Source organism: Passer montanus, unplaced genomic scaffold (assembly GCF_014805655.1).
Source record: "Passer montanus isolate IOZ18808 unplaced genomic scaffold, ASM1480565v1 scaffold26, whole genome shotgun sequence".
NCBI lineage: Eukaryota > Metazoa > Chordata > Aves > Passeriformes > Passeridae > Passer > Passer montanus.
In genome coordinates, this window is record NW_024367261.1 from 5,141,860 (window position 1) to 5,155,030 (window position 13,171).

Genomic DNA, 13,171 nt, shown 5'->3' on the forward strand with positions numbered 1-13,171 from the left:
TGGTTTATGTGCACTGCTGGTTTACACCAAGCAAAGAGCCAAGCAACCCCCCCTAAGACTTCTCTTATGGAAATGATACTCAGACTTCTCACGACTGATGAAATAATGAAACTCATGCAAATGAAACTGAACTCTGAAGAGTGGAAGCTATGTAATCACTCACCTTTTTAAAATACTGTGTAATAATGATCCCTGTCCTAAATATCCCTCATTCTTTCTGAGATCACATAGGGATGTGTGCATGATGCCACAACCTACCTCTACAGGGGACCCCATTTGTTACTCAAAGCTACTGATTTATATAAATAATATTAAGAAGCATTACTGTAGCTATAAACGTTCTAGACCATTGGAAATCTGAAGAAGAATGTGTGCTCAAGAGCTGATTGGTTTTTCCCAGCTGTAGCAGTTGGTCAAATAAAATCTATTGCCCTTCCTCAAAAATCTGTCTGGTCTTCACTGCAAGTTAAGACCATGGTGGTTTTCCTTACAGACAGACTTTGTTGAGAGATGTTGCTCTCAGGTTACTCCATGTGTAACAGATATTTATGATATATTAACAGAAAATCATGTATGACAGCAAGATGATAAAAGCCCTCCAAAATGGCATGAGAATAAGGAAAACTGCAGGTTTAGCAGACACATCTGTACACACACATTCACAGAACATAGTGTTGTAGGGGCTTCCTTGACATGTAAAATTCACAGATCACTATTCTGCGTGATCTGTTTATCTCCTCCTGGACACACTCAGCAACAGAAACCCATGGGGCAGCTATGCTGGTTCCCTCTTGCACATATTTCCCAGCCAGGTAGTAAGAGTAAATAAAGATGACCAATCATCCTCCTCTTCCTCTTGCCTTCCCCAGCATCCAAATGCGATTCTCAAAGCCTACCAGGGTTGACATAAATAATGACATTGGAAATAATAACCAACAGCAAAAAAGAAGAGCTGCAATGCCACGAATAAAGGGCAACATCTGTGCCTGGGAGGTGGTGCCTGCCAGGTCTCAGCACTCTAGGTATACAATTCCCCACTTCCTCACTTTCCATCCCCAAGAAAACAGCAGAAAAATCTCAGAGAGTGAGAGAGAGATTGAGCAAGTGAGAGAGAGGGAGTTACGAGAGCCTGTGGCTGTATTGAATTTTACAAGTCTCCTTCTGTGCTGGGAGCCCCCACATCATGCAGGCAGCTGCTACCATGGGCACTGGAACAGATGAAGGGGGAGCGCAGGGAGCAGCCTTCCAGAGCCTGGGGAAAGCACACAGGCAGCCCTCCACCCCGAGAAACCCATCCTGCCACCCACCCCATTAGCAGGTGCCTGAAAAGCCTGCTCACTCAGCAAATCTGATGGCAGCCTAGAAATTAAATTTTACTCATTTAGAAGACATTTCATGCAAGGAACCATCTAGACTGTTGGTGGCTGTGTGGACATTTTTCTTGGCATCAAAATGGCCTACAGAACATCTGCCTCCATCTGGCCTCTTCTTATTATACCTGTGCCACCTCCTCAACTGAGGCAGTATAATTTTTTTGTGGGGCCATGTGGTGAATCAGATCAGGGAACTGATTCAGATTAAAATCCCAGACTAAGGAAATTAAAGTCCATTAATAAATATTGTAACTGTAATGTAATGTTACAAGCTCTCAAGAAAAGATTTGGAAAATTTCTATGCACTCTTTTTCTTATTGAATGTGTAGCATAACACATCACCTTATGTTATTAAAGAAAACATTAAATGAAGTATGTTTCCAATCTTTTGTAGGAGCTGCACATTTTACATTGTGTCTTGATGACGTCTAAGCACACAATTCCTAAATGCTTTCCCTCCTGTCCCCTCCACGATAGTTGATTTGTTTTGCAGAAATATTTGCATAAAAGCATATGCTGTCACCAAAGATCTGGATGGGGCAATTGCAACATATTGGGAAGGAAGGAGAAGCTGTAGGAGGAGTAAGCTGTAAGAAAGGCTGTGAAGTGCAGCAGAGCAGAAGGGAGGAACCCAGATGTGCTGGGGCTGGAGAAAGGTGAGTGGCGAGAGGTATGCTAGTGGATGGACACAAGCTGAGGGAGAAATGGGGGACGGGAGATACAGAATGGATTAATTACATGAAACACTAACAAATACAGTAAAATGGAAAGGACATTGCAGTTAAGGCTTGCTCAATACAAGGCATCCATCTGATAGTGCAGTCAACCTGCTGCCCCGGTCCAGACACGCGCCACTCACCTCTTCCTGCTTAACAAGTCTCACAGCTGAGAGCAGAAAAGCCATGGCCAAAGTCAGGCAGCAACCTGGAGGGAACTTCCCAGCCCTCTTCCCCTCCTCCAAAAAGGGAAAGGCCAAATCGCCAAAGCTGGACCTCATAGTGAGATTTTGAAAGCCTAAGAAATTTTCCATGTCTGACTAAGAGATTGCAAGCCACACAGAAAGTTTGGACAGCCGACACAACCCCAGGTACCCTCTCCTCACCAGTACAAGAGCTCCTAGGATCAGAGACTACTGCATGTAGCAAATTTTGAGAACATCATTACTGATGAGTTTTTTTAAAAAATCACTCATCAAGGTTACAATGAGCTATGAATTATTACAAAAAGGGAAGACAGCTCTTTTAAAAATTAGATTTAAGTATGTTGGGCAACTGCTTCCATCAGTACCTTCAGTTTCATTATTAGAATTCTCTTTTGAGTATTTTGCCTTCCCTCCTATTGTGAGATCAACACAAAAGAAAGCCTAACTATATAGGAAAAAATGATTACCACAACTATACACTAAGTGTGGCCTAACGCATATGAAAGAATGACAAATGTATTTCATGCCCTCTTTTACAATAATTTGGTGCTTATACAGCAATAAGTACGAAGTAAAATATAGGGGGTTTAAGTCATGGTGATGCTTTTAGCAATTTTCTAGGAAAGATGTCACCCTTTGCATGTATAAAATTCAGGCTCACTACTAACAGGAGGCAGAATTGATGCTTTTGCAGCCTCTACATACAGATGTGTTGACCTCAGCTGCAAGTGCCTGATTAATAAACTATACTCTTTTTCAGCCATTTTATTTGACTAATGAGGTTATTACTACTTCTTTTTTTTTCTTGTTTGACAAATGTGTAGTTCTCTCTCCTAAATTACAGTTATGTTTTGTTTCTCATTAAATTACATTAACTTTTGTCTTGCACTAGCTAAACATGTTTAAAAAACCCTCTGAATTTGGATCTGAAGAGTGGAATCAGAAGTATGGAAAGTGCATGTGCTTTGCCAAAAATACTATTTCATTACTCTTCAGAATTAGCTGGCAGTGCTTCTGCAGTATTTACTGAAGTACAAACCAAATGTTTTCATCTGGACAGGATTCAAACCCTGGTATGTTACAACCACAACAAAAATCATCTCAGTCCAAAAGCCTTCTCTGTAATTTGGGCTGTGGTTTCTGCAAAACTGGATGATTCTTCTCCATGAATTATTTACACCAACTCCCCCTCTAGCTCCTCTGGTTTTTTCCCTCCTAACAATTAAACACAACCCAGATGTGCTTTGGAAAAATCTTAAAACAATTTAAAACATCAGAATGATTTACACACAGGGCAGGTCAAGGTATGTGGGACTTCAGCCTGCTCCAAAAAAGCACTTGGCTTGCCAAGCCCCACAGTGAGCCATGTCCAGAGGTTTGGCTCCTCCTCTGACACACAGCCCTATTTTGTGGCTGTAAGCAGGTGGAAAAACCTTGCCTCTCAAATGCTCCTGATGTGCTGGCACCTCAATGCTTAACTTTTATGGTCTGCTTCTCTTTTTTAATATGTCCCACTTACTATGTTTTGGCAGGACAATGCCAAATCCCTGAAGTGCAAGTATATGTAATTTATGCCTGCACCTTATGGTTGTTTTACCAAGCCAGGCTAAAGGAGCCCAAATTACATAAACTCTATAGGAAAAAACAATTGTACTTCACTTGTCTGACTCCACCTGCAGGAACAGTCCCAGAGGGAGCTTCCCAGTGCCTGAGTGAGAGGGAGGAAAAGGCCATCTCAAATACAGAAATAAAACTGAGCTCCAACTCCTCCTTCTGCTGCCATTGTTCGAATCACAAGGTGCCTGGTGTTACAGCTAATTTATTGACCAGTGTAGCAACATAACTCCCATTTTCTTCTCAGTCTGTTCTTTGAAGTAGTAGGGTTAAACCCAAAAGCTTGAAGAAAATTTTTCCTTTTCTAGGGAAATGGGGCAAGGGTGGGGAAATGTGTGAGTCTACAGGAAAAAAACCAGAAAGTCTACTTTCCAAACTTAGCAAAACACTCCAGAGTAACAGAGTACCCAAAATGAAAAATGAAATAAAACAAACAAACAAAGGAGTGCTTCTTACATCTACAATTCCTACCTGACAATCTCAAAGCAATTAACTCCACCAGCCTGACTGGATTTTACAGTGAACTTCAAAACCAACCCTTTCCACGTGCACTTCAACCCCCAACTTTATGTTCCCTCCCACCAAGAACAAAACTAGTATGGAAGTTTCAAACCACCGTGATGACATTCCCAACAAGCTACCAGGCTGTGTTTCATACCCAAGAGATCCTGGGTCCCATCCCTACCATAAAACCAGTTATTTGGATAACACTGAAGCTCCGGTATATTCACGGCTTAGAGAAGCAGGCTCAGAGGTTTTTGGCTGGGATGAAGGGCAGGAATTGCCTTTGCCAGAATTCTTTACATTGCCCCCTGGGCAGTGAAGCTTTGAATTGCTGCTGCCATCACAGCACTCAGATTTTATGCCAGTAGCTCATCTATAATCAACATCCAGCTATGTCGACACCTATATACAGAGTTAAATATTTATCCTCATTTTACAAAATACTAAACAGCTTGCTGAAGGACTCAGACTGAATCTGTGGCAAATACAAGAGCTACACCTCAAGATCAGTCTCCCATTTAAACCAGTTAACTGCATCTTTTGGCTTTTTGCAGGGGTAGATATTGGAATTGTTAACATCAGAAAGGGCCCAAAAACTGGAAGAGCAAGAAAAAGCTTTCCTTCAGCTGTAGTACTACCCACAGGATACTCTATCTTACTTCAGCATCTCTTCCCACCCCCTAAATCTCCCAGCAGGCACACACTGACATGAAATTGCACCTTCCACTGGATGCCTGGAGTTTGGCACTCCAGCAGCACTCTGTTCCCCTGGGAAGGGATAATCCATGGCAGAGGTCACCAGGCTCTCTTCTCTCTCTATACTTCACGCCAGTGATGCTCACTCAGAGACTGTGTAACCGCTTCTCGCTGCCAATACTCTTGTCCTAAACCACCATAAGAGTTACTTAGTAGCTCATATTCCATAGGTGGCCTAAATGGTTTCATACATGAGAAACAGCTTATATTCTACACTTCAATGTTACTCCTAACTTTAAAACAGAACTTAGAAATGTTGAAGTTACAATTACTAAATGCAAACTTATTTTTATTAAGTGGTTTGTGCCTTTGAAATTCAATATCCTAAAGTTTATTCTTGAATTTTCAATCCATTCTAAAATACTCGTTTCAAATGCTAAATGATATAATAACAAAATCAGTAAATTTTTTTCTTCCAGTATTTTAAACAAACTATTGTGTGTCTGCACGGTTTAATATTATTTTGGAATTATAAAACCTAACCCAGACTGCAAAGAAGCTCATACTTTTGGACAGAGTCAGCATTTCATTGCATTGCTTCCAGCCTAACCAAGTTTCAGTGCTATTCAATCTGCTCACTGTGATGTGGTGATCAAGTCTCCATGGTGCCAAAGGCTGGTGTTTCAAGAACGTGACTGATGCAAGGCAGCAGCTCTCCAAGTACAGCACACATTGACTACAGAGCCTAATGACACCCAACTAACAGGCAAACACACCTTTTGCCTTGCTAAAAAGATGGGCAAACTAAAAGTTGTTTTCTAACATGCCCAAGATTAAGAACTCCCAAGTTTTAGTTCTGGGGGCTCTCCCACTGTAATCAGAAATCTCTGCAGGTATGAAGTGACACAGTCAACTTCTCCTATCAAGACACAGAAAAAGAAGACTCAGATCAAAGGCCCCTGACCCTTTTTACCAGCCAAATACAGGTGTTTAAAAGAATAAAAAGCCTGTTTAAGATCACACTGTACTAAAAGCTACAAGTTACTGAACTTCAGACAAACATGCACATTTTAAATAAATATTTCACATAGTGAAATTTTCTGGTTTGATTTTGCCCAATTGTAATAAGTCATCAGATTATTAAGTCAGCACAGCACTCAAAGAAAAAGAACAATCACACGTTTTTCAGAATAGAAGAGCCTGAAAACTCAATTTGTGAGATCTCAATTAAACCATTTTTATTTAGGAATCCGTGAAATTCTCTAGCATGTAACTCCCAGAGGCTCAGCTTAATTAGAAAATTGATCATGGGAAAACTTCTTAAAATGTACTCTCCTAATCACAGCCTTCCTGTTATCACCTTTTGCCAAAGATCTATTGCTCACAGGGAGTTGTTTCTCCTTCCTCCTTTAGCTTGATATTTGACTCATAATATTTTAACCTGTAAATAATTACAGAGAGCAGAGGTAACTTAAATGCAGTGTAACAGAAGCTATTAAGAAAAATATGATCAGAGGCAGAAAACACAGTAAAAGTGAGAGCTGTTGTACAACCACACGGAGATGACACACTCGTATCTACACGCTGCTGAAAGATACTAATTATGCCTCTGGCAAAGGGCATACAGGCTCCTTCAAAGAAGCTATTTAAAGATAAGAACACTGCAGACAAACACTTCAGAGATATCTGTACTATTCCCCTCCTTGTGTTGAAAATTCTAGGTCACAATTTAATAAAATTTTAAAAAACCACCAACCTTTTTAAAAGGAGGATTTAAAAATAAGAAAAAGCAGAGGAGCCTTGCCAAGTTTGGTCAGTCTAGAAATGCATTCCAAGTCTCAGATATTCATCAACTGTTACAGCTTTTTCATTGTGCTCCACTTACCTTTTAAGAAGTAATTAGTACAGAGTATTATCAAATCAAGAGTTTGAAAAACAAACTAATTAAAATATGTCTAAAGCCTTTGTGTTCTGGATAATGAAACCAAGCAGGTCATCTTGGTTAAATTACTTCCCTTTCAAATTACAGGGTGTTAATGGAGTGGGGGAAGTTAAAATTATTTGAATCATTCAATTTTCTTACACACAGCAAGACAGGTAAATGGGACTTCTTCTCCTAAGTATGGGATCTTATGCATGTCAAGGGCCTTTCTTCCACACTGCAGCATGATAGTATTGCTCCTTCACCAACAGAATTCAGCTGCTCCCACTCAAAATAGACCCCACAAGAACAATGAAAAGTGAGCCTGTAGTGGTGACAGTGCTTAAATTTCTCTGTTTAAAAACCAGAAAATGAAAGTACACATTGACATGTAAATTCATGGTGGAATTCAGTCCAAGGTTGGACTTGGTGATATTGAAGGTGTTTTCCACCCTTAGTGACTCATGATTCTACGGTGTGGCAAATTTGCACTGTGCCTCTGACACCACTGCTGGGAGTGGTGGAACAAGGGCAGAGAAGACCACTGAGCTGCAATTCCCATCAATCCTGGGATAGACTCCTTTGCCCAAAAAAAGGCTTTGATCATGAATCCAGAGATCATATCACTAAATCATTTTGAGGGACTAGGATCTCAGATAGTCCTAACTTCTTTAATTAAACAAACACAGGGATTTACTGGCCTGGATCTTACTACTACTACACTTAAGATTTTCGAAGTGCTGAACTTCAGCCCTGTGAGTGCTCTTATTTCCATGCAATTGCATGTTGCATTTCATGGTGAAAGCACAAAGAGCCATGGCTGAACACATACAGCTGGACAGAAGTCAGAACAGCCACCTGTCTCACCATGCAAGCAATTCTGAAACCCTCAATACTGCAATAAATAATAGCATGGAGGTTTCCAACCAAAATAACCCCTTCCAAAAAATCGTAAGTCTTCCTTCCCTGTGCAGGGTCTGTGTAAGCTGCTGGCTCTTCCCCCTCCAGGCTCACTAGGCAGCACCAGAAGAGTAGCACCAAACAGCCTCCCAGTGCCCTGAAGAGTCACTGGTGGGACCTTTCTGGAGCCGGATGTGCCTGCATGCTGCTACAAGAACTCCCTACCAGCATATTAACAACCAGCTTCCATCTCCTTGTTTTGAAATGGACACATCAAAAGAGACAACCACCTGCAGCTAAAGATTCCCAGAGGCCAAATGGACACAACCTCAGGCAGCCAGGACCTCTTGAAGGACACAGCAGTTGAGGCACAGAAGCCAGAACCATGCTAATAATACAAGTCTGAACGACCCACTCCTCCCTCCAAGCCACAGCACTCTCCTGCTCCTCCACAGAGAAGCACCAAGGTAGCAGGTGTCCAAGAAGACTCTCCTGCCTCTTTTTAACTGGTTCTTTTCATGTTTTATACAGGGGTGATGCAGTAATAAGCTTGCGGGGGTGCTGAAACACAAAGCTGACAGCTTTCCCTTTCACAGTTTTTCTTCAGACTGTTTAAGCAGACCAAGAACATGCCATGTGTGGCACTCAGAGCAGACTCTCCCTCGTGGTTTTTAACATAATGGTAATTGTGATCTTGCTCTATGAATGCATGTGTTGTCAGAAATGTTCGAGTACTCCTGCATACTGAAGAAATTAGGAATGAATTGCAAGTCCTTAATTGACAGTACAAAACATCAATTATGCCACAGATGAATAACAAAGGAGAAAATTACAGGTGCAAGAGCTAAACACCCATTGATTTAAATAAAAAAATAAAAAAACTCAACAACCTGAAGCACTGGAATAGGACTAAAGTACCCGTGCTTCCCATTTGCATTGTTAAACCAGAACACTAAGAGAATGCTAAGAGAGTAGGAAATAAAAGTGGGGATAAGTGACACCCCCACACATGTTGCTTTTCTGTAAGTGCAAGTGCCTTCAAAGCTATAAATAGCACATGCTTAGTTAGCAAGCAGTGGAAACAAGTGTGTGAATGCAGCCATGTGTGCTCACACACAGACACACAGAACGCCCCTCTGACTCTTCCCACCAACAACTGTGGCAGTTGGCCCAGATCACAGCAGTGACACGCTGCCAACAGACTGATCAACCTCACGGCACACTAAATTAGAAATACATTTCCACAGATTACATTTCAGAGGACCATTATGCCACTTTAAACTCCATTAGATTCTGCTCCTCTCCATCCTTTAAAAAAACACAAAAGCTAGCAAATCACCCTCCACTATCCCCTCCACCTACCCACTTTACCAGAGATCCCAACAGGATGGAGGCTCCATACTGGATGTGAAATAAGATGGATAAATTAGCAACCAGTCTGAAGGTACCACTAGCCTAAAATCTTACAGAAGAAAAAAGAAATCAAACTACACTGCATTAAGGTGAGAAAGCCTCAGCAGGAAGCTACAGGTGGTGTTGCTCACTGCTGTCCATAAATGCAAAAGAGACACAAGAAAGGGGAACTCAAGCTCTGAAAAATTCAACCCACTAGGTAAGACTTTTGCAGACAAGCTCTATCTGTAACAAATGCACACCATTTCAGCAGGTAATGGGACAAAACAACTCCAAGAGGCATCATTCCAGCACAGAGGATGCAGTTATGGCTAACTGCACCTATGAGAAACACAAAGCAAGAGATAACATGACAACTGGGGGATTAAACTGAAAGATGCTATCTTCAGCACATGACTTGGGACACAGGGCCACGGAAAGTCTTAAGAAAAATGACCACTCGAGCAACATCTCCTTCTCTAGCTTAATCTTGACAGTACCTCACACTCAGGCCCCCCAAGTCTGACGTGCAGGCTTGCAGACACACAGCCCACGGGTCCCTAACACACCACACAGCTCCAGCCAGGCTCAAGCACCTGTTACTGTGAAGTAATTCAAGTATTTCACTCCACAATCTCAGATGCCTCCTTTGTACTTGGATTGCTGAGAGGAGGAGCTCACCTGTTTTAATTATCACCACAGGAACAATCCAGCTCCTGAGGCAGACAAGAACAATGGCAACCCCTTCACCTACTGTCAGATGAAAAGCCTGGCTCAGATTGAACAGTAAAGGACAGTGAGTAGGTAGAGAAGGGGAATTTCCAAGCAGATTTTCTCCTCTTGCAGGAACAAGTACTCAGGCAAGTTAAGCACTTCTCCAGTTTATAGTCAGACAAAACAAAGGAGGATGGGGAGGACTTAAGAGAGCTAGACAAAAAACCATTCAGGATAACAGAGAGCCAAGCATAAAAGAAATTTCTTTTTGCACTATTACCAGCCTCATTTTATGATCTTTAGAACCATGAACTCGAATGCTCCTGCTGCAGATACAGTCAAATTGCTGAGAGCTGAAATGCACACAACACCTTCAAGTGCAGCTCCAGTACATTTGTCTGGCTGCTGCTTGGTGTGCAGTGCTAAAGCTCCTTCTGTGAATGAGACTGTGCCCCAGTGTGGCTGCTACTGCCAGCTACCTACCTCGAAGACAGAGGAAAGTGAGAAAATCTTCTGTCTTGGGCTTCCTTTTGGAGAGGTCAGAAATCTGAGTGGCAGGAGGGGGTAACAACGGCTCCACTATCTTTATTGGAGTTGTGCTGGGACTGTTTGGCTGGGACTGAGCAAACTTCCTTTGTGCTTGCAGCCTTGGCCTGTGGAAACAAGAGCACATCAGAAACATGTTAGGCAGAACTTGCTGGATGTGTGAACACATAAAAATTCACTATATAGGAGAGAGAGAGAGAGAGAGAGAGAGAGCATATAGGGGAGAGAGAGAGAGATATGAATCCACCTCCCACCAATACCAAATCCCTAACTGGGTCAATAATGAAGACAGTATTTTATTTGTTTTACCCTTTGGTATCTTCTGCTACAGTTTGGAAAACCAGAAAGGGAACATCTTGACTGCAAAATCTGTGACTACTATTTCATATGTTCTGAGTGTCTTCTCGCACATGATACAATTACAGTTTACCATTCACTTATTTGGAAATCAAATCTGTATTTTGCAGCACAAAAATGCCTTTTTTTGTTAAGTGTTAGTGCACATTGCTTTCTGTTTTTAATTAAATTACAAATTAGGTTTATTTTAGCCCCATTAAGGTTTTAATTTATTCCAATCTGCTAGAATCTTATTTTTGTAATAAAATATATATTAATAGATAAGGTATATATATATATTTGTGCCCAGTTCTAAAAAATAAAATCTTTAGGAGAAGATATTTTTGACAGGGAAAACATCAGGTCAAAACCTTTAGATTTTTGTTTGCTTGGCCACAGCCCAGAAGACAGTAAGCAAGGCGGTCAGCAATGGGGTTAAGCAGGATTTGGGATAAATTTGTACAATTGAAGGACATGTGTGGAATGAATTTGTTCAGTTCTGGTAGTGGGCAATGGACTGACACTCTCTGATTAGTTTTAAAGCATGCCCAGATACGGCTGCAGGAAATGAGCAGCTGCAGGTGATTTTGGCACTTGGCTGCAAATTATTTCAAGCCTATCTGAAGTCTCTGATTAACTGCTAGGTAGCAATGAATATGATTTTCTTTAATATGTCTAGAACGTAAATTGGTATTAGGGAAAGCATTTTGGGGCAGGACAGATACCCGGAGGGGGTCTCGCTGGGAACCTGGCCCAGTTCCCCATATAAGAGCATGTTAATTTCTCACTTAAGCAACTGGGATTCTAATTATGACCTTCATTACAGCTTGAAAAAGGAGAGAAGCTACAGAAAGAACTTAAAACCTTGTTGAGAAAGGATGCAATTTTACATCATTTTATTCCCTAATAGCTGAGTATTTACATAATGTCAAAGTGAAACATATTAAATAACACTGAAGGGAAGCCCAGGTCTTGTCACTCCACAGCAGCCTCAACTGTTGTGACTCAAGGAAAGCACAGCTACCGTTTGGTAGGGATGAAACACATAATTGGCAAACCTCTTGTTTTTCATGCATATTAACCTTAAATATTTGGGTAACAAGAGCTTTGTTACAACAAACACCTCCCCTAATGACAACAGAGAGCTAAAGAAACATTCAGCAGTTTTCTCCCTAAACTATGCATAAAATTGCCCTTGTCCTCACTATCCAACCCCCATGATGCTGAACATACCAGCCATTCCTACTGCTTTTTGTAATCTCCTCCATGGCAAAAATAACCTGGTGTTTACAAATTTTTTTATCATGGTGCTTATAATTTGTGAATTGGAACTAAAAGACTATTTAGCACATATATTTCCTCATATCAATGAACAATTATCTTTCCAGAATGAAGGTATTGTATAGATCTGCCTGTATCTCCAAAAAAATTACTCAGATTGCTTTGCAAAGCCCCGTCTCTTCAGGCAGACTAAGGACTCCTGTGCAGGATGAATGGTATTTTAATTTCAAGCAACTACATTTCTATCACCAAAACCATACATGCAGCCAGAGAAAAACGCTTTGTGTTGGCTCCTGTTCTGCACAAAACATATGCTCTCTCGGCAAAAAACAGACCATAAAGGTTAGCGAGCATCCTGGCTTTCTGCACAGCAATTTTTTCCCATTGATGTGCTCCATCAGCCAGGCTGTTAAAAAAATAAAACCACCCACTCTCTGCATCTCTGTACCTGCTCAAATCTCATGTGATCAGTGATAAGCAAGGAGTACCACCACCCACCATGCCACAAAGTAAAGATTAAGCCTGTTTTATGGTTCAAAATTAACCCTCTGCAGCAAGAGGATCGTCCATGCTGGTTTGCAGTATCCCTATTATCAGTCCCCAGAGCACTGAAACAGGATTAGAGAATGACTTGCAAGTTTGCCATAGATGTGAAATTAATTAGGGAACCAAAAGTACTTTTGGTTCTATTTTTGAAAGTATGTTGTCTGCTACCATTCTTTTCTGGGACAAAAAAACATCCCTATGAGGCACAGAGCCTGGCCTGGCTGCATCACAGGCTCTTCACTACTCATGGGGGCCCTTGATTTCAGCAAGGATAGAGAAAATTCCAGGTATTCCCTCCACTTACAACCATGAACTTTTGCTGCTTCTCCCACGGAGGCTGTAGAGACTTGTTTCAATATGGTCAGATGTGTTATAGATGGACAATGAGATGATTGGCTCTCGTGATTAAGGGCTATTTTTGTCCAG

At 41.3% G+C, this 13,171-nt stretch overlaps 1 protein-coding gene across 4 annotated transcripts in view; it reads right to left on the reverse strand.

Moving 5' to 3' along the window:
- Positions 1 to 13,171, reverse strand: part of JARID2 (jumonji and AT-rich interaction domain containing 2) — a 214,855-nt gene that overhangs the window by 48,632 nt on the left and 153,052 nt on the right. For all 4 annotated transcript variants that reach the window (XM_039711969.1, XM_039711971.1, XM_039711970.1 and 1 more), the window contains exon 4: positions 10,520 to 10,689. In XM_039711969.1, coding sequence (XP_039567903.1) covers positions 10,520 to 10,689 — 170 coding nt within the window. The remainder of the gene's footprint in view (positions 1 to 10,519; positions 10,690 to 13,171) is intronic.